General features: G+C 47.2%; 1 protein-coding gene across 3 annotated transcripts in view; it reads right to left on the reverse strand.

The window, feature by feature from the left end:
• Positions 1 to 22,441, reverse strand: part of SEPTIN11 (septin 11) — a 61,232-nt gene that overhangs the window by 7,213 nt on the left and 31,578 nt on the right. For 2 of the 3 annotated variants that reach the window (XM_040585902.1, XM_040585894.1), the window contains exons 3-9: positions 20,016 to 20,211; positions 15,498 to 15,684; positions 13,062 to 13,223; positions 11,206 to 11,302; positions 9,244 to 9,412; positions 4,372 to 4,504; positions 3,150 to 3,337 (exon numbers count right to left, since the gene is read on the reverse strand). In XM_040585902.1, the coding sequence (XP_040441836.1) occupies positions 3,150 to 3,337; positions 4,372 to 4,504; positions 9,244 to 9,412; positions 11,206 to 11,302; positions 13,062 to 13,223; positions 15,498 to 15,684; positions 20,016 to 20,211 (1,132 nt within the window). Of the gene's footprint in view, positions 1 to 762; positions 826 to 3,149; positions 3,338 to 4,371; positions 4,505 to 9,243; positions 9,413 to 11,205; positions 11,303 to 13,061; positions 13,224 to 15,497; positions 15,685 to 20,015; positions 20,212 to 22,441 lie in introns of all 3 variants that reach the window. The other variant, XM_040585889.1, reaches the window with a different exon arrangement.

The following is a 22,441-nucleotide window of genomic DNA, read 5'->3' on the forward strand; positions in this document are numbered from 1 at the left end:
CAAGCACCAGAAGGCTATTTGCTGCTCCTATTTGGTTTTGCCAAGTCCATTGCCAGGAACCATCTCCAGATTGTTCAGGTTTAAAGCACAGTCCCATCCCAAAATTTCAGCAGGGCCTTGGTAAGTACGCCCAGTCCCATGTTCAGGGAAGCACTTCAGTACGTGTCTATTCTACAGTCACACAACTGCCCGAGGTGCATCGATGTGCTCTCCTGCAGACAGCACACTTCTGTCATCAGGCCTGAGCTGCAACAACTTTACCTCAGCTACAGGAATCTGAGAAATGGATTACTAATTTTTAAAAAAGGTATTAAACCCCCAAGCTGTTCCTACAGGAATAGTCTGGAAATCAAGCAGGCCACATTCTCCCTCATGGAGTTAGGCCAGCAGCAGATTTCACCCTGAACCTTCCCTCTGGCTTGTACAGCACAGTGGAAAGTCTGCTGTCCAAGTTGGAGAAATCTAATCCCACCTCGAGAAAAAAAAGCATTCCCGTGAATTACTTTCTGGGGAGGCTACAATGATCGTGCATGGCAAGGATTTCCTCTGGCAACCGCACAAGAACCACCACAGTCCATGTCAGCACAGAGAAAGGTGGAAAGCCTTACCTATACAAACTGCAGTTGTTCAGTAGAGTGCAAGGAGAAACTTAAAGCCTTTAGAAAAAACAAGGTATGCTACAAGGCAGAAGCATCAGCATTTCCCTTTAAAGCCTCTGTTAGTAATTCAGACACTAAAGAACAATCAAAGGAGTTACGGCACCTGGTGTGGAACGACACTGAAAGGACACACTAAAACACGTGCATGTTCCTCATGACTGGATTTCTGTGAATGCATCAGCAAAGCAGAAACTGTGTTTGTCACAGTGGCTAGAAACATCCATGGATCACACCCACAACACTGTGCATGTGCCAGCCAACTTCACAGAAGCAAATAGTAGCTAACACTGATGACCAGAAGTTACAAAACGCCCCGGACTATTACATGCTGCACTGGTCTCGTAACGAAGAGGTGGAAAAACTGACTGCAGAGTTCTTACAAATATTAATATACTGCACTGGTCTCGTATCGAAGAGGTGAAAAAACTGACTGCAGAGTTCTTACAAATATTAAGCTACCAACTCTGTTTAAGAAATAAGATAAAGAGTCCTCAAAATTTTCCATTCTTTTTAGGAAATAGGTCACCACATCTGCCCTCTCACATGAGAGAACACCAGTGTTTCAGCCTATCCTGTTTACAGGCGTCGTTGCAGAACGGTATTTCAGCATGCTTGGACATTAGCTGCCAACACGCTGTTTCTAAGTTCAGCATGACACTGATCCGCCTGTAATGATTTTCTACCCACGCAGAGCATGCAGCACGCAAGCACTGGATGTATTTCAGCGGGTGCCGAAGGCCAGGTTCTCAGCACAAAGCAGCAAGGCTCCATAGGAGCTACATCAATTGACATCAGCTGAGGAAGTAGCCCTAGGCCCTCCCCACCTTCCCCAGGGAAGCCAGGGGCAGAAGCAACAAACGACAGGCACCAAACCAGCAGTAGGGACAGGGGACATGCAGCGAGTGTCAGCCTAATTTCCCAAAGTATAAAAATATACTAGTATATATGCAATACAACAGAATCTCGTGGGCTCACGCTGCAAGACAGCTCAGACCTGACTTCAGTTCACAGGTTAGCAAGGGAGAGAAAGTGTCTATACCACATTCCTACTGGCATTTTGGTTCTTTCAACAGTGACAGCTTAGTGTTAATCGAGTAGGTTACTCTGCCAGGGTCTGCTAAGGAATGCACCCCTTCACTACCAGCTATTAAGAGAAGCGTGGAACCGTCATTTTTGTGTGTGGGTTAAAGAAGCGTTTTCCAGTGAGATCTGCTGCATCACCATCTATACAGCTTTCCCGATTGCAGTTATCAACTAGTGCCATTATCACAGGTGACCCAGAAGGGACTCGCACAAGTATTCCCTTGCTAGGTACGGAAAAACCAGAATTAGGACAGGAGGCCTCAGAGCAGCCTGTGTTACAGTAACCTGACTTGCTGCACTATCCAAACAAGCCAGGCACAGTCTGCTTCACCTCTGCAAGGTCTAGCTGGCTTCACTGTATATATCCCATCTACGTGGACCGTGTGTTCTGGTTTTTCAAGCCCAGTGAAGTAGCCAGTATCATGTCATATACAGGGGTCTCTTGCACTAACAGCAAGCTAAACCCAGCCATCTCTGAGCACAGGCTGCCAGAAGGAGATTACGTCAATTTGGATCAATTTAGAGCTCAAGGTTTTCAGCGGAGCTCTGCAGTGACCTAACTGAGCCCAAGTCAATGGCAACGTTCCTCCAGTTTCAATGGAAGCAGAGTTAGGTCCAAACTGAGCACATCGGAAAACCTCACCTCCAAATATCAACCGTGGGACAGGCTCTGCCCACAGATAGGCTTGGTGCCCACTAAGTTGCTCAGAGTACTGGAGGGTATAGGATTACACTCCTACCATACAAATATAAAATAGTAGAAAACAGTGCCATTATCTTCACTAAAAGGTATGGGTTTCTTAGCTTATTAAGTCAACTCGATACGACCACAAAAGCCATTGACCTGCAATTACGGTACCATAGTAGTTTGTTATTTAAAAAAACAAAACCAAAACTTCATGTCTTCAAAGCAAGCTTCCAAGTATTCACTTTTGGCACTAGCATTTCCCATGTAAAAATAACATGGTGGGTTTGGTTTCTAATCTATGTCTACTTACAACTATAGCCTTAAGGAATGGGAACTGGAGACTACTGTTGCATGAAAGAAAGGATGGGTAGAGACCCCCTGAACAAATTTGGCTCAGACAGATAAACCTGACTCCAGAACACCCCAGAGCTGTTCCAGATGCTGCTGGACAGATCACAGGCCAAACCTTCACCATCCGATTGCTCTCCCATACCAGTCAGACTTCAACATAAAACTTGAAGGTACTCTTCTAGAGAAAAATTAAGATCATGTCCCTGGCCCACCCTTTAGAAAAAAATATTTTATTTGATCAGGCTGATAAAAGCCCAGTTTCCAGTCTGGTAATGGGAAAAAGCAAATACAGACATGCAGCGAGAAAGAAAAAACAACCTCCCAAACTGTAACAAACCCTACAAAGGATGTGGGTGACATCCGCTTACTTTTTCTTGTCCTTGTCTTTCTTGGTTTGTTGAGAACCTGCCTGCTGGGCCTGTGACTGTAATAGCTGAGCTGCTGCCTTCTTCTTTTGAAAGCTGTTCAGCTCTTCCTCAAGTTCCTTCTTTTTGTCTTCCACTTTTTTCTTCTCTTCTTGGTGAGTCCTCTTTAGATGGTCAAACTTTTCGTGAAGCTGCCAAGACAGAGACAATGAGAATTGGACGGGAAGAGAAGAACGTTTCACCCCGATTACTGGTAACGACGCCTGAAGCAGTTCTGCTGGCACCGAGGCCTCACTGCATTAACAACAAGTCATTGGCCTGTCCCAAGCACGTCTGACTTCTTGAGAAAAGCCCTGCAATTAACACACACTTGCACACAGATGGTGGGAATTTAAGGCGCTGCGGGAATATGCCAAATCTCTGGACATTTCCAGACCCCCATGTTTCCCATCCCTCATTGCGGTGTACCGAGCAGACTCTCTCGTGCCTGTGCTAAGCCAGAAAACGCGGCCATTCAGGGCAATACTCTTCTCTGCACCTCTGCAGAAGTACACGCCCCCCCGTGAGGCCCAAGAAACAGCTCCCTCCCCTAGCAGGACACCTACATCCTCTCTGTCCCACAGGAACCGGTGCTGACCTACACACCCACGGAGCAAATGACAGCAGGGCAGCTCCCAAAGAGCTCTGTCACAGCCATGCCGAGCAGGACCTACTGCTCTCCCAAAAGTCCCTAGTGACTTACTGACAGCCTCCAGAAAGGTGTGCCTGCTCGAGGGCAGCACTGGCTGCACCACGGCTGAAGATCCACTGCAAATCAACGTTACTCTGAGCAGCACACATACTCCCTTCTTTGGGTGGGACCGAAAAGGTGAGAGAGCAGAGGACTGCCACAGCACAGCAAGGCTGGCATTTCTGTTAACTGTCATACTGCGGCACCTCCCACTTCTTCCATATGTCCTCCTTCAGCTGCCCAAATCCGGGGAATACTCCTGCTCCATTTTACAGGCACAGAAAAGTGGCAAAGGACTTGTGTGATGGGGCCACACCACAAGTCCACAGCAGGACCGGGAACTGAGCTCGTATCTGCTTCTTGAGACTGCTTATGCGCAGCAGGCACCTTTGCAGGCTTGGTGTTGGAGTCTGGATGCTCACCTTCTAAGGGCTCTTTTGGAAAAGCCCCAGCCTAAATCCTTACAGGAAGTCCTCCGAGTTACAATATACTCACATCTTTCTCCGCTTCCTTCAACTCTGCTTCCTTCTCCTTCACTCGCATGACAAACATCTGCCTCATTTCATCCTCCTTCTTCTGGAGTTCACCCAGGAATTCGTTCCTCTTTGCTTCGTAAGTCTCTTGGAGGCTGTTAAAAACAGCAAAAACAGTCAGAGCTGCGTTTCAAGCACAGTCATGAGTTTCCAGCCTTGGGTGATCTTACCACCTCGTCTCCTCACAAAACTTTGTCAGAGGTCCCCGACTGCAACAAAGGCACGATCACCTCCACCGAACCTAGGTGGCAGCAATGGGAGACCAACTGGCAAGGCAAAACACGAGCACACCACTCAGGATCCTGTAAAACACTTTGCAGGCAGGATGACCGTCTGCGAAAATAAAGAGCCACTACATAAGCAATCCCTTGATGCTCACATGGCTTGTGGTCTGTTTGAGTCACACCTCCTCGGCTCTCGCACCGTTTGTCCTGAACCTCTTCATGGCGAGTGCAAGATTTGTGGAACAAATGGGCATATCAGAGTGCAAGATCTAGCTTTAAGTAGTTTGTAAGCATGACACTGACAGAGCAAACCTAATTTGCACTACTCATTGCTAATGGATTCAGATCAGGGGCTTCATTTAGATAAAGCTACCTTGGGAGACATTTCTCTCCTTTAGCTGTCAAGGGAGGCTAAGCCTTTGCAAATGAGCAGCAGTGCTCCTCCTCCAAATAACCACATTACTGGATTCCTTCATTCCTTTATTCCCCCTCTGCTTCTTGTCATTCCTTTATTTCCCCAGCACTGAGATACCACAGCAAAGATTTGGGACACAAAAATACGTTGTCCATGCACCTCTGAGATTTTCAGAGCCTCTTAGGAATTCTGGATGCCAAATTCCTCTTCATTTTATTCCTTAAATGGATCTGGATATTCCAGCCATAATGATAGTGTGGGAATGATAACTATTTCCCCCAAGATGCTTTTCTGAAAATGCATTTTTTTAAACAAAAACTCCACTGATATCATACAGATGTGTTGCATCCATGCACCTAAGGAACACATTAACCACTGGGCTAGTGGAACATCTTAATCCCATTAAAGCCAAGCTTTTGCCTTTCCTGGCACGTGGTGGGGTTTTGGTGGCTTTTTTGTTGCTTGCTTTTGTTGTTTAAGTTGTTGGGTTTTTTGAGGGGCTGTGGGTGTTGAACTGGGAAACAAAACCTGACAGATTCAACCCAACACTTAGGTTTAACACAGCTAATTGCTGGGCACTTCAGCTGCCTCCTAAAATACTCCACAGACAGGATGCCCAGAGCTGCTCTTGCACAGCACTGGCCGCCCTGGAAGAATCACACGATTCCAGCTGACCACACCAGCTTCCCACATACTGAAGCAAAAATGCTGATTCTAAAAAATGACAAAAATCTTTTCATGGGAGAACACGGCAAGAGGCATTGTTGGATTCTTAACTAAATCAAGAGCCAAACCAGGCACAGCAGATAAGAGATGAGGAGACTCCAATCAAAGCCACCCTAAAACGCAGTCTTGAATTTAATCCTCTGACTTTGGACACTGAAACTTAAATTCATAAACCCTTCTGAAGGGTCTGGCTAGAGCCTAGGAAAACCCTGAAGGCAGATTAGCCTTCACTGCTCAGCGAGCAAAAATTGAATCTGCAATTAGTGACACACTATACTAGGGAGCAGCAGAGCCTTACGGACTGAAATGGAAAACTCTGCATGCTGCTATTCACATCCAGTATTGCAAACAATTAATTGCAAAGCTTGTTTCCAAAAACACAACTCCAGGTGATAGGCTAGCAGAAGAAAGCTGGCAGAAGTGAGGGCAGCAGGGGCTTGCTGTTAAATTCTCCCAGATTCAATGCTAATCCCAGCTTCAAGCTTAAAAAACGTACCACTAACCTAAAGCCAGCCAATTTAATTCTCTACTGAAACGACTCCGACTTCTACAGAAGGAAATTTCTCTGAGAAACTGGCCTGGCAACTCCAGCCTGCATATGAAAAACCCACTTACAGCCCTAAGGAGTAACAGTCCAAACCAGCTGGGATCCCTGCAGCTTCTCACAGACAAAGATGACAAGGGAATTCACCTTTTAAGTATATAAACATATGAACCTAGATTACCAGAGTAACTTGATTCCCCAACACACACCCACACACTGAATGATGCCCTTGCAAATAATATTCTTTTTTCAAAAGTGGTTTCAGAAAATTAACCAGAGCAGCAGAGAAACCAGCCCACAACAGATGCAGGACAGCAGAAGGGTCCCCATTTCACCAAGCAGATGCCTACAGGGGCATGGGTGCTCCCTCCTCACCTCATGCAGCTTGGACAAGCAGCGGGGGTTCTGCCAGCACGATGGGGCTCATGAACACCGCCAGCCTCCCTTTTTCACATTCCCACAAGCGCCTACACAGCACCAACGGTTTGCTGGGGTCTTCTGCCCTGTCGACCCCAGGGGTTACAAAAGGCTCCCTGCTCCTGGCTGATGTAAACTGGCTGAAGTGTCGGTCCCTGCAGCTCCCAGGGCCCAGACCCGGGGGAAAGGCATGCTTTTGATGCCTGGTCTCAGAAGGAAGAACCTGCTGTTTTCCTCATTTCAGATATATATCAGCCTTGGCTAAACAGCTCGGGATCATGGGGTTTTTTTGTTTATCAGAGGGAGGAGGCACCCAGAGCGAACTGTTCTGAACTAGCATGTAACCGATGGAGAAATTCTGTACATTTTCATTTCCTTTCTTCTTATAGCTTGGTCAAAAGAGGCCTCATATACAGGAAGCAATGGAAATTCCTCAGATTCCTCAAAAGGAAGGGCTGAGCCCATCTTAAACCATTGCTCTCCAGATAGGAAATCCAATAAAGCTTCACGCTTGGGCTTAGTAACAGAACTGGGTTTGACTGATTCCAGCAGAGTTTCTGTGCTGCAGAAGAGATGCAGCTGCATAAGCTCAGCGAGTCACAAATCAAACCCTGAACTGATGCAAACTCCATGTTGTAGCACAGACCTTGCTCAGCTTACCACCGAGCGCTGTTTTCTAGAAACATGAACACAAGGCTCCCAACTCTGCATTCTGCTCTGGACCACGCCTGGCTTTCCCCTGTTGAGGAGCTGGGATGAACCATGTCCATGGTTATCCACACAAGCCAGCTGCGGGGCTGCCCTCTCAGGGACTGGTATGCCAATTCCCAATGTGCACATGTTATGGGGGTAAACCCACATCGATGCACGTTTAATTCTGACTGCCTTTGCCTGGGGCACAGAGGAGCGTGGGATGCTGCTAAGGCAGTGGGTGCAATTATTGGGGAAAAGCTGGGGAGGAATGGGAAACAGGAAATGCAAGGAGAAAACAAACACTCCCTCCCAAATTCCCACACAGCTGTTGTCCCTGGCTAATGACTTGGGCTTCAGACCAATAAAGCTGTCTGACAGCATAAACTGTGCATTTAGGAATAAACCAAACCTCAAGCATTAGCCCTTGGCAACTCTTCATAGCGCACCTTGGACCAGCTGTGACAAACCCTAGGAGGGTCAACAAGAACATTTATCCCAGGAATTCCCCTTTGGTAACCAGTTATACCTCATCACATGATTCACCTTTGTCTCAGCACTGTCACAGCTGCACTTTTCAAGCCCAGCAATTGCCTGCAGTCCTGACCTGCAGCAGAGCAAGCTGCCTGCAAAACACAGTTGAGTCGGCAGTGGAGGAAAGAGGGCACTAATCTATCATCTGAACATTTCAAAACCTGCCCTCCTCCAAGGGCAAAAAGTGTCAGGAGGAGTTTCTGAAGTGATTAACAAACTCACTATCCAAAAGATTCACTCAAGACTCATGGTATTGCCAGAAGGAAGATGAGCACAAGCTTCACGTAAGACTGGACAGTTCATAGGTTTTAGGAAAGCAAGAGCAAGGGTGGAAGGGGTAAAATAATTTAAAAAAAAACCAACCACAGACAGCTTCCAAACTCCAAAATGAGATTGTCCCAGCCTGAAAAAATGACAAGACTACAATACAAAGTTAACTGCTGTTAACTGTTCCCAGGCAGACATGCCTACAAGCCTTGACTGCATAATACCACCAACACTCTCACCACACCTTACAAAGGCATGCCCCCTTCCATGGTGCTGAGAACACGAAGATACCAGGAGACAGTAGTGATCCTCACTGCAGGCTCTGCATTACAGCAGCCTCTCAGCCACGTAGAGCAACGGGCAGTTTCAAATGTGGACAGCTAAATCACTTTGAAGAGTCCAGTGGAGAACTGCTCTCCGCACTGTGACAGGAGGAGCATTTCAAAAACAATTCTTTCAACGCTTTTTAGTACTGGCTGGCAAGTGACAGGTAGGAGACAGACTGAAAGGCACACACTTGTGAGTGATACGAGCCAGCAGCTTATACCTGACATGGCAGAGCAAGGGGTGCTTAGAGAAGGGCACGAAGAATACAGACAGAACTTCAGAAACAGGGTGCAGAGAGATCCACGGACATGCGCCTCTTCCTCCTAATCCTTCCAGGTTGATCTGAAATGGGTCATGTTCAGCCCTCAAAACACATCACCTTCAAGCACCCTGGTGACATTTACAGGCTCTAGAAAGCCTGCAGGGCCCTGCTGCAGGGTTGCAGACATTTTCAAAATGTTAAGGCAAGAATTGGCTTTCTCAGCCACCCAGGCTCTTCCTGTGCTTCTCCTGTACACATCCCGTGCCCTGAGGGCAAGGCTGCACTGCAAAGGTTTTCCTCCTCAGCCACACTTTGGCCCTCAGCTGCTCTAAGTGACCACAGCTACTCCCTCCCTGGTTTCTGCAAACATCAGCAGCCCCCAAACCTCCAACCTCTGTTTGTACAAGGCCCAAGTTACGCTGTCCTACCTGAAAGGCTTGCTGTCTGGATCTGTGTCCTTGAATCCCATCTCTTCCAGTTTGCAGCGCCGATACAGCTCGTAGTGTCGGGTGTGCGTCTGCTCTCTCAAGTCCTCCATGTTCACTCGGATCAGCATCTCACGCAGCTTCACAAAGTCACAATGATTTTCATTTTCAACTGCAAAAAAGACAGACCATCCACCGGGAGAACGTTAAACCCAGGCACCAGGTCCCCTTTCCCCAGACCTGGGCCGTGGTCTAGCAAGCCCAAGAGTTCTTCAGGCACACGAGCAGAACGCCACGTCAGCCTGCACCAAAACACCTTGCTGAACTGGGGGTGAAACCATCCCACACCAACACACAGGCACCAGTTCAAGGCCTTTCACTGGATTTGCAAGACCTCTGTGCTGCCCTGCTGTCACATACCTCCCGCCTCTCCATGCATTTCTGCACCAGCAAGGTGACGATCCATTTGCTCGCAGGATTTCACTTATCACTTTAAATCCAAGTCACCCACAGGAGCCCAGGTAGGCAACAAAGTCCCAGTTTGCAGCAGTGGTGAAAGGAAAGGTTATGAGAAGACCCCACCAGAGACGCTGCACCCTTCCCATGCCAGCTACCCTTACGACAGAGCCCTAAACACCCTGCTCCTGCCACTGAAGGGAGGCAGCACACACAGTATAACGTGGCTTCCCACAGCAACTTCTATTCCGAGCGGGGTCTGGTGTGGCACCGTCAGCCCCTGGGCGAGCAAGCTGTTCAGCCGGCGAAGGGCCCATGGCCAGAGGGCTGCACGCTTCTGCACGGGCAAACACTTTGGCTGTGCTTAAAGACAATGGGCAGAAGTTCTCTCTTTAGGATGCAACAGCAAGCAGCAGGCACCTGTGCTGTTAACAGACAACTCTCTCTGCAGCGTGCCTCCAGGGACCCACATCCTTCAGAGCAGAGCAGCTGTCTCTGGAAAGGGGCAGTTCAGAGCCGGATTTTCAAAGTCTCTTTGGTATCCAACTAAATCTCCTTGACTAGCTGCTCATAGTTTCCTGGGAACAGCAAGAACCCAGCAGGATACATGTCAAGTCCAAGACTTCCCAAACATACAAACTCCTTTCCCAATTGTGAGTTATTCCCAGCATTATCCTCCGGTATACACAGCTGAGGACAGTAATCTGAAGCTGCTTCAAGGGTCAGATGGTATTATTGAGAAAAACTTGTGAGTTTCGTAAAATTGTCCTGTGAATGCTCCCCTGCAGCTTGCTGGACCATTCTCCAACTGGATACACAGCTGAAGCCACAAGCAGACCACCACCATCTCAACTCTGTACTTCTCAGCGCTGGCTGGGAAAGCAAGAACCAGCCCTGCCTTTGGCAGCTTCAGTACAGCCTGGGCTGCAAGCACAGCCCTAGCCAGACTCCTCTCTGCAACAGAAAGGAGCTTCTCGTTGACTTTATGGGGGACTGCACACTTAAGCTGCATGTCCATCGTTTAGGATACCAGGACAAGAAGTACCAAGCAGTCAGTGCTGAATTAGTTCTGCTCCCTCTTCAAGCTGAGAGGCCAGAGCACCTGCTGACCTCCCTGGATAATCCCCCAGCTACACATTTGCATTCAGGCTTGCATGCAAGGTCCAAATTGAACCACTCAGCTGCCTAAGCCTTCCCCATTGCTCATGCTTTTTTGCTGGCAGAAAAGCATTAAGGAACAGAAAACGGCAGGTTTTCATTTCTCAAGCTAGTTATTTAGCATCCCCTAGTAATGCTACCCTGCTCTCTCAAAAGCCAGCAGTCGTCACCCCACTGGCAAATCCCCTCCATGGATCTAGGTTGCAAAGCCCTGATTTTAAGGAGAAATCTTAAGAGCTGTGATCTTGCTTTCTCGAGACAGGTTTTGATAAGGACGATCCAGAGATGAATGCATCTTTCATCAGAACAAGACAGGATGACAAGATCTTCTTTGTGCTTTTGGTAACATACCCTGCACAACACCCCAGGGGTACTGCCTGGCTTTTGCCATCTTATTCCCAATCTTCACTTCTTCAGTGCTGCCAACTACAGCAAAAGGAAGGTGGACCTAGAAAAGGAAAGGGACAATTAGGTTAGGGATTTCCTTTGTTGCCTTGCCAGGGATTGTTTCTGAAGACAGACATTTACTGTGCCAGCTGTGCTACATTTCAATCGCTTAAATGCCTTTGCAATTCATCTGGTGTTTTAGAAAGAGCAACAGGACAATCTGGATGAGAAACCTGCTCAGACTTAAAGTCCAAAATTCTGAAGTCCTAAAAAGGCAAGAGATGTACATATACATATTTTTCATGTAATTACAAAGCACAACTACCTTAAGCACAGAAGTAGTCTTACAAACTGGAAATGAATTTGAACGCTGAGAAAAAAAGAACTGTTAAACAATAAGAAAATAAAGTACATCCTCCCAAGGAAGGTAGGCGAAAAATTCAGGGGGTTTCTGCTGCTAGAAATAACCGCTAATGCTTCCTCTTACAAAGGGCAAAGCTGTGAGCAAGGGGAAGAGCGGAGTTGACCCAGCCCTGGGCTGACACGTCTGAGTCACCAAGCTCTGCTCCGTCCCAGTCTCTCCAAGGGTGTGGTGGCAACAGTCTGGGATCTACTCCCAGAAGTGTGGCTGCTGCTGCCAGGAGTGAACTTGCTGCTGCTGCCAGCTCACCCCCGTGGTGCTATCCCTGCCTTAACGGCACCCAAAAGGACTGGCCACAAGCTCTGGGAGTGGGTGCCATGTTGGCCAAGCTGTGGTCACAGACTGGGTGGGAGAGGAAGAAGCCAGGTGGCAGAGGAGACGTGATTAACTGGCAAAGGAGTTTCCCAGCAGCCAGGCTGCACCAGAGGAAGGCAAAACACAAGCCACATCCTTCTCTGTCCCAGCTTATGCCTGCTGAGAACAAAACATAGACAGGGAAAAGAGGCAATACAGATGTTTGGAGAGGGTCTGATATCCAGCTCGATGCGACAATTGCCCATCTACAAGCAGTTGTGCGGGGAATCTCACAAAAGCCTTCAAGTTGCAAGGAAATGGCTTAATCTCAATGCCTCTGTTCCCTGTAAAAACTGGTAACTCAGCCTCGTCCTTGCACTTGCTTTTGAGTACGCTTGCTTTGGGGTTGACACATCCTCTTGGGCATTATGTGCCCCTGCTAAAGCCACCCAAGGGCTCTGTCGGCACTGCTGTGATGCACCTCACAGAGCATCAGGCTCTTCTCCTTGCACTCCAGGTCAGGCCCATGAGAAACAACTGTTTCCCTCTGTAAACCCCACTAAAAGGTTTGTTCTACCCCAACCCTGTTTGCACTCAGATCCCACCCCTATCGTTAGAGGAAGGGGAAGGAGATGAAAGCCAGAGCCCGGGCCGCTGACGGCCACCGGCCCTGCCGAGAGCTGGAACATCACTGACTGTGCCCCTGCTCTCACCGGAAAGCGAAACAAAGGCAGACGTGAATCACCCCCCACCAAGCACCAAGTGGTGGTTTGGGACAGGAAACCCAAACCCCAGCCCTTTGCCCTGACTGATTCGGGGCCCTGCCTCCCATCCTCTTCCTTTCCTGAGATGGGAATACTGCGATAGGGGAAGGATATGAAAAAAATGCTCAGAGGAGAATCGTTTGTCAGACAATGGAGCATACTGAAGGCCAAGCAGCCCATGTGTGACAGGTACCTCCAGCTCCAAAAGCCTTCTGGCCAGCCTGATATCTGTGCTTAGACTGGAGCTTTAAAGCCAGAAGAAACATGGTACAATAGGCCCTACCATCAAGGATGGGCCCACGCAAACCAAGGCAAGCAAACCCTCCCCCCCAAAAACATACACTCATCGTGGCATTTATCTCAGCCACCGTCTCTTCATCCGTTGGGAACTGGTAGATCTGGACACCGTTGCTGACCAGCTCACTCATGATTTTACTCTTGAACTTGTGCAACTCGTTTTTTGCAATGGTGTCAGCCTTGGCAATGATGGGGATGATGTTCACCTGCAAGACAAAGATAGCACCTCTACGTACAGGACCGCACATGTTGCATCACCAGGAGAGCAGCATGCATCCTGCAGCAATGGCCCTGTAAATGCCACAGGCCACGGCACCCACAGCAGGAGACCTTCCCCGGGGCTGCTCTGATAGCACCACTGCCTTACACAGGATTTTCAGGCAGCGGTGGTGATGGCCTTAAAAAGAAGTCAAATGCAATTTGGCAACATGTTATTTCCTGTCCTGTTGTATTCCTCTCCTCATCCGAATTGGCTGGACAGGAAATGCTGTCACAGATTATTACAAGCTGTTCCAAAAGAAAAAAAAAAGGAAAAAAAAAGGAAATCACCATCTAGACACTTCTACACACTGCAGCAGGCTGGACTCCTACAAGAGAGACACTCAAAACAACAGCCCGTCGTGGGCATTTGCTGCGGTGTTGTTAACTGGGGACACCTGGGTGGGCAGCAGCGCTGCTGTTACCCCACTGGAGGTGGAAGCAGATGGTCCATACCCAGTGACACGACCTGCAGGGTGGGGGCTGGCAGTAACACCGAGGCACGCTTCCTCCACCTGCATGCCCTCACATGCTCCCACACACCGCTGTACTGCAGGACTCTGATTTCTCCCTGCAGAGCTCTACAATCATCATCCTAGAGAACCGCATGATGGGGTTAACACAGAAATGGAAGGTAAGTTACTGACTCTCTTCCCTAGACAGGCTGTTTGCAACACAGGCAGCAGGATGGCAAACAGCAACACCATCAACGAGCCAAGGGGAGACAGCAAAGTCCCTCAGCGTGGCTGAAGGGATCAACACATAGCAAGCACCACACAGGCATCTGCTTTGCTGGGAGAAAGCAAGAATGCATTAGGACAAGGAATCCTGCTTTCTTTCCCTTTCCACTCCCTCCAGATGGGCAACTTCTGCTTTTGATCTTGCAGGATTTGCTTTTCCCTGCATCAGCAGACAGACGCTGTAGTGAGGAAGATGTTGATATTGACCTATATGAAGGGATTTTAACTACAGCACTTGAAAATCCTCTTATATTACATCATTTAATTCTGTTCGGAAGATGGCCTGGAGTTATTAAATCCCTCTTTGCCAAAAGATAGAACGTGAATGCCAATTAGCTCACTTTGGGTTAATCTCCATAACCCTATTTTAAGTTGAATAGGGCAGGGACCCTTCTGCATCACTGCATAAAACCCAATCAATAGGCCACTCTAGGAAATAAAGAATCGTTGCCATCATTTATCTTCTGCAGAATCAGGATTCACTCAGCCAAAGGTGCAAGGTGGACTGACTTAAATTGCTTAATCACGATGTAAAAAAAGCACAGAGAAAGCTCAGTTTAAATACTCAGGTTCTACATTTGTACCTCAGTTGTCTTCCCTAGAAGAAAAAAGATTAAATCTTCTTCCAAGTATCTAGTAAAAACCACCATGGTTTAAACCAAGCTTGGTTCTCATTCTTTCTAGTTGTGAGGGTAACTGAAAAAGTATGTGCTGAGTAACATTTATTCAGATTCTTCTTGTTTATCAGATTACAGTTAGAACAACACTACATTTGCCATAGAAGATCAAATCACTGTTTGTATCTAGCTGGATGCAGTCAGAGCACAGAGACACAGCATTTTGATTTGTTTACCATTGATTAGGAAGATGACCTAAAGTGGTTTAGATGTACTTCTCATCTCATACACACCAAACCAGGTTTTGTACAAGAGCCTAATTAATTTCTTGGACAAAGTGAAATAGAGATGGCAACTATGTCGCTGAGTACTAGAACAACCAGAGTTCAATTTCAACCTCTTTTTTTTAAAAAAAACAACTCATTTAAGGAGGAAAACTCACTGTTCTCTTTCAACAGCCAGCTGATCTTTCAGTTGTGAACAAACCTGTCACTAAACTTGGCTGAATTAACCCAGGAAAGCAAAAAGAACGGCGGCCTCCTAATGCACCCTGATAAATACAGTTTCCTGCCCCCAGATCGCTAACCTTATAGCACAGCTGGGGAGCAAACGGCCAAGTTTCCCACCTCGAGATGGGAGTGGAAGAGGGCTGGAGCCCAAACTCTTAATAAATCCCTGCAGCATATGAATGAATGAACAATGACCCACTCTCACAGCCAGCCCAAGGTAAAGATTTCACACGGCACCTCTGCAACTCCCTGCTGCCAAAACCAGGATTTTTCAGAGCAGGTTTAACTAAGCCTGTGGCAAGATCATAAAAACACTAGCAGGGCCATGCGAGGGTCTCAACACGAGCAGTAAGTACCTTACTGTCGAGCTTCTTCATGGTGACCAAGTCTAGGGACTTCAATGAGTGTCCAGTGGGCGCAATGAAATACAGGCAGGCGTGAATTCTGGTGTCGTGGTAATTGAACAGGGATCGTTTGATCTTCAGCTCTTCTTGCAAGTAAGCTTCAAACTGCGCATCGATATATTCTACGATAGGCTTGTAGCTAGAGAGAGAAAACAGGGCACAGAGAAAACAGCATTCACTGCTGGGACAACACGGGTCACTGATCAATGCTCGGGAAGCTTCACGGGCGCTGTGTACATTACAAGACAAGCGCTGCTGGTAGGACCCTCCCTGCCCAACCTACAGTCCCTCCTCAGCAAGCGCGTGTTTCCACTCGGTGCACAGGGCGAGTACCACGGACACATTAGCAAGACAAAGTAGCACAGACCCCAGACTTTAGGGGCATGGCAATCACGCAAGACTGCTACCCTGAAAATAAAGTATTTTGCAGTCTCTCCAATTAAAGTCTGAGCTGCCGCTCTGCCAGTGTCACCAAGAATCATCCAATACAGGATAATTTAAACATGAAGCTCCCACCTACCCTAGCTTGTCCAAAAGCTTGTTTGTGTTCTTAAACGAGGAAAGGGAGATTCACAAGGGGATAAAAGGAACTTTTCAGGATTGAAGCCTGTGAGCAAAGCTCAAGAGACAACTGCACTGTTTGTGTCCTTTGAGGGGACCATTTTGTTGGAGGAAAAACAAGCTGGTGCAGTGTAATGTGCCCTGATCAGACTAACCAATTGTGCTTCTGGAAAGGAAACTGCTCAGTTTGTTCCCCCCTCCACCAAGGGCAGCCGCAGGACCTGCAGTCCAAGGAAGATTTCGAAGGAGGGCACTGAGAGCAAGGCACCAAGACAACACTGCCTTAACACTGCTATGAATTAAGAGCTCAATACCCTCCCTCAAAAGCCTCTCCAATCTGAGAAATAAACAGACCATCAGGAGTTGTCAGGTCCTCCTGAAACACCCTTCCGACAGGCAGCCAGCAAGGCTCCGGTCTGGCCCCTCTGCTCCCAATGCCAGTGCAGCTCCTTGAGCAGCTGCTCCAAACGCTTGGTGAAGCGGAGCGGACTCCTGCTCAATTTACCCGCTGAGAACTATAGCAAGAGACAGCCAGTGCTGTGTGAGGGCTGCCAGCAGCAGCCACCCAACAGACAGCACTGGGCGCTCTTTGTTATTTTGCAGGCACAGAGGGTCTCAGGAATCTCACCAAGTGGGTTTCTGCTGCTCTGGTTTCTTTGCTTTTAGAAATTCTGCCTCTGACCATGAGACCCCAAAAACCTCAGACAGAGGTGTGTTGCAAAGAAAACAGTAAGGCCTTACATTGGGAGATCACTTTTGAGAAAACACCATAAAAAAGCAGAGCAAAATAAGGACTGGAAGGACTCAAACTGGGAGAAAATCCCGCCCACTGCAGCTGTACGTGTCGGGACACAGCAGGAGAACAAAAGCTCTCCCCAAGCCCTTCTGCCCTGCGAGTGCCCCCTCTCCAACTGCCCGATAGGGAATCTGGAGGAGCTTCACCACCAGTACTGCTGGCTCCTCTTGTCTGCCGAATGAAGCAAACGCAAAGCGACCCGGCGGTAACAAGCTGCCGAGCATCCCTGCTCTCAGCACCTGCTCCTCCACTGAGCAGCTTTTGTTCTCGCCCGAGAGCATATGGCAGCGTCTGACGCGCAGAGCTCTCCTCCCTCCAGCCAGCACGTGCCCCTCACAGCTCTGGCTCCGCACCCTTAGTTAGGAGCAGGAGCAGCAAAGCAGGGGCTTGATCTTTTGCTGTTAAAACAAACAAAAAAAACCACCAAACAAAAAAAACCCACCACCACTCCGCAAAAAAAAAAAAAAAAAGGAATTGTAGAATTGTACGGAACAACAGAAAAGAGACAGTGGGTTGTTTTGACATTGATAATGTGCAGCTTTGGCCTTGCTTTGATGATGTGCAGCTGAGATCCTGCAGCAAAGAGTTAAATAACTTTAAGGGAGTATGAGAAGAAACTAGGATGAGACAGAAACAAAGGAGGAATGTGATCTCACCTCTAGAAGATAAGGAAACAGCATGAACAGTAGAGAGTAGCCTATAGTGAACAGCGCTATGGGAAGTGTTGTATGAATTTGATCACTCAAACTATTCATAAGCAGCTTGCTGAGTTAAGAAAAAATATACAGGCTATAAAGACTGAGAACGGGTTAACAGACTGGCTACAGAGTTTAGGAATTACTGGATGGTTAAAAGATTTGTTTCTGCACAGGACAACGGTATTAATTGCCACTGTAATCTTTTTAATGATATTGATCTGTGTGTGGAATTGCTTTATGAGAATTATGAACAGAATAATAAAAGGGGTCTGGATCGCTCAAAAACAAAAAGGGGGATTTGCGGAATGGCTGGAAGACAACGGACATATTAAGAGCTATCCAGACCACTTTGTTGTAATAGCAGGCCGAGCAGGCCAAAACTGGAACAAGCTGCAAGTGTTGTGAAGGACATATGCAAGGCCAAGGGAGACAGAGAAACTGTATTCGCAGCGAGATAGGAGAGTTGGACAGAAAGATGAGAAAAAACAGGATGCCTGCAGAAGGGGGGAGCAGCGTGTGGGCACCACACCGGGACCAATCATAGGGGAGATGGAAGTGTGTGAACGAGTAGTTTTAACCGATTACTTTTTAAATAACAAAGCCTGCGTAGTGTGTGTATTTTTAGCTGGGGGTATAAATTGGTGTGAGTCTGTTAATAAAGTGGCACTAACTTTTTTCTTAAAAAAAAAAAAAAAAAAAAAAAAAAAAAAAAGGGGGGGAACGAAGGAAATGACCCCAGAGGCACGATTAGAGAAAGCATGTTATGTTTTGAACTTTCTGAAAATCTCTGCCGACCATGAGGTGCCTACCACTGTGCGACATTTTGTGTCAATTGGTGTCAAGCAGCAAAAGCATGAAGGTGTCTTAGTATGCATGAAGACCCTCGTACCGGGCATCGGTCGGGACCAGATGAATTGTTAACTTGGGGGAGAGGTTACGCTTGTGTTTCTACAGATGAAGGTCCACGATGGATACCTGCTCGCTGTGTGCGGCCTGAGCTTAGCGTGCCGGATCGTGGGAGCGCTGCTGCCACCAGTCAACCCAACAACTGACGTGTGGCCTCCTTACTGAACCAGTCCTTGTTTGGTGTGCCCTTCCTTGAAACGGACTGGCAGACATTGTTGCAAAAAAGTGAATGTATGCGGGGAATGAAGAATCTTACTGAAAGTCGTGATATTTTCGATAATTGATTACCTCTGTATAATGTTAACGCAAAAGAAGTCAATATTGTTTGCACTTTGAACGTTGATAGTTGTGTTTATGTAGATGCTAATGTAGTGAAAGGCTATGATGGGACCATAACACCTGCATAAATCAACACATGGTAATGATGTAGTTGATTTATGGAACTGATGGGAACGCGGTTCTAATCTTATTCGAAGCAACAGCAGGGAAAGCATTAAAAAGTTAAATCGCCTTGTTTGTTAGGCAGTTAAGAATGTGAGTCAAATTTACCACCATTACATACAAAACAGAGCAACTATTAGCTTTTTGTTGTTGGCTCAAGAACATGGCTGTGAGGATTTTGATGGTATGTGCTGCATGGATTTTAGGTACCCCATTGCAGCAACATGTTACCAAAATCTGAGAAAATTTCAGCCTTTTTGGCATCCATTCACTCAATTGGCAGTATTGTTTGTTTGGTATTGCCTTGGTTGCCGTCATGTTTGCAAGGGCCCTACAGAACATGACAAACCTGGTACTAGCTGTTCAAAAAACAAAAAGGGGGAATTGTTGGGGTCTGCAGCGGGTCTGCAGACAAGTTAGTTGACTTCAAAGACTTAACCATGTACCTTTAAGACAGCCACAAATTGTCAGGTATGTAAACAGGGTGTGAAGAATCAGAACTTAGAACCGCAGCATACGGGCACCTACACCAACAGCAAACAGCAAGCAAGAACCTCTCAGGGTCTGACACCTGCACTGTCTAAGATACATAAATAGTTTGTATAAACAATAAAGGCCATTTTGTCTGAACCCAGCCACGCAGACATAGTGTTTCTTTTCAGTCTGCCTCGACTTGTGCCACCACAGGATGGTGTGCACAGGAACTACGATCTGAGTTCCAGCTCCCTAAAAGATACAACATAATTGCAATTTGACCTCATGCTTTCCAGTATTTACATGTTGCAATGCAAGCAGAGAACTTGGACTGAGCTGCACAGAGCCAAGGAGGGCAGAAACACAGTTTCAGTTCTGCAGTCTAGTTGATCTGATTATTCTTCACTTCAGTTTCTCCTTACTTCTACCTGTCTCATGGGGTGAGCGGTGCCATGAGTGATGCCAGCTGCCACACATGCATCAGGAACCACCACCAGGCACAGTGAGTGACCTGCTCCGCACAGAGGCTCGGGCCCTCCAGATCTCAGAGCACATCAGCACAAGCATTCCTTCTCCTGACAGAAATAAATTTACCTGTCATCTTTGTTAATCTGATCACCAAATCCAACTGTGTCAACAATAGTCAGCTTCAGACGGACATTACTCTCCTGGAGCTCGTAACTCCTGGCTTTCAACCTCACACCAGGCTCGTTGTGCGTCGCAGGTTCACTTTCAAACTTGGTATTGAAGAGAGTGTCCATCAACGTTGACTTGCCGATGCCAGTTTCACCTGAGCAGACAAAGGCAATGTTAGTATGGTCTGATTGCTTTTTCCCCCTCTCATTTCCTCCTCCCAGGCATGTTCACCAGGCTAAGGAGTTACCCCACTTGGGCAGCAGTGGAATTAAGCTACGTGCACATGGCTAAGCAACATAATCCCTTCAGGAACAGATGTCTTTTGAGACAGTCCCCACCTTTACCGATCCCCCAGGACTGAAGCAAGGACTTTGTGGACATTGGGAGGTGACAGCAGCTCTGGCTTCTGCTGCTGGACTCCGACTAATTTTCCCTGCAGGTCACACCGCCTGGGTCTCTGCAGCACACCCCATCAAAGCACCACACGCTGGGGATGTGAATCTGGAAAGGGCCGCTGCTACGCAAAAGCTGCTACACGGACAGACACCAAGATAAACCAAATGCCCTCAGAGTGAAGTCATCACCCACAGGTGAACAGCTAGGCTGCTGCGCTGGGAATGGCAAGGGAGACTTGAGGGCTGGGTATTCAAGGGAGGTGTACCACAATCGCAGGCAAGGACACCGAAAGGGGCATCACCAGACATGATGCATCAGCACCATTGACCTCAGGGATTTTTCATTATTTTGGGGAAGAAAAGGGGCTTATTTCACACGCACAAAGAGGCACACAGTCTTTTCCAGTAATACTACTGTTAACATTTCCCATGGGAAACAGAGGAATTGGAGAATACAGGCTGAGGCTTGTAAGACTCTCTGAAGAGAAGGTACTAAACTGGAAGGAAGAGGGAAAAAGAAATTAAAAAAAATTAAAAAGGAAACCTAGATAGTTTTAATAAGTTACTTAGATATCTGCTAAGTGAGCGCCCCCCACTCCTTGGGGAAGGGAAAGGACTCCTTCCATAACAGATCCATAAATGCCTGCTGCTGCTAGAACCCCGTTATTGGACTTGCTACACTGGCAATGCAAGAGACACAAATAATCATTCCTTTCTCATAAAAGCATTTGCTTCCAGCAGTCTTCAGCTGTTGCCTGTGGTTTTTACATTGCTATGATCTGACTGGTGATGCAGGCTCCCTCCTGCTTGATGGCATGAAGAGCCCCAGCCTCCCCACCTTGCAAGCAACATCAGTATTCAGGACGGCAAGAAGCCGTTCTTATTTGAGAAATACTTAATTCTGTTTTTAACACTGTAGGCTAAGTCCTAGTTCTGATATAACTTTCTTTACAGAAGCAAGATGTAAATTCTCTCAACTACAAGTTTGAGACCCAAGGAGAGATCTGATTCTGTACATGTTTTTATGCGTTTTTCCCCCTCCAGCTCAGTTTCTGTTCCTTTTTCAAGAGGGCCACAAAAACCCCATAGTCCAAAGGGGTCAATGAAAATCTGAGACTGAGAAATCCATAAAAAGTTTTTAAAAATCTAAATAGCACAGTGCTTAAATACCACCTTCTAAAACTATTACAGGTTCACTAATCCCCAGTGCAATTAACAGCATGGATGAAAGCATTAGCCTAAATCCCATTTCTAAGTCAAAAGTGTTTTCTTAGCAATTACACTCTCAAACTGCTACTCCTAGCCATGCTGTGAGCAGGGGGTGTGCTGAGGTAATGTCCTCAAGCTGCTCCAGCTGAGAGATGATGGGATTTGGGACAGACCTCCTGGGTCTGCAGTGCGCAGCTCTGGCATTTGCAGGTTGGGTTTGTGAGGGGGTCCTATCCCAACCTCTTAACCCCCCCCAAAATCTTAAGTGATTAACAAAAAAGCAATGCAAAAAATCAGGTGGGAAAGCCTGCATCTGGGATTACCTTCAACCATCTCTCTGTGCTGTACGCAGCCCTCCTAGCATCAAAATCTCTCAAAATATGCAACCCCCCAACTCAGAAGATCTCAAACGTCCATATAATACTTCTGTCCGCAGAAACAAGCACTGCTACTCAGCAACTGCCTGTTGTTCTGTGATACCTGACGGCTCATTTTTCTGGCTCTGACTCTGACCATTTTCACGCTAGGCTCAGGAAGGTAAGCAATTACTTGCAGCCCAGTAAAATAATCGAGCAGAGATGCTTGTAGCAGCATTCCTAGCCTAGGAAGCTGCAGGTCATAAAGCAAACTTTTAAAAAAGAATGAACAAACGAAAGAAGAGGGAAGACAGAAAGTATACATGGCATTATAGCTCAAAACCTAGGCTCACATAGAGCTCAACCCACATGAAAAGATCAGTCCTAAACTGATGGCACAGACTGTTAATCTCTGAAGCGACGT

This window comes from Falco naumanni, chromosome 1 (assembly GCF_017639655.2).
Source record: "Falco naumanni isolate bFalNau1 chromosome 1, bFalNau1.pat, whole genome shotgun sequence".
Lineage (NCBI taxonomy): Eukaryota > Metazoa > Chordata > Aves > Falconiformes > Falconidae > Falco > Falco naumanni.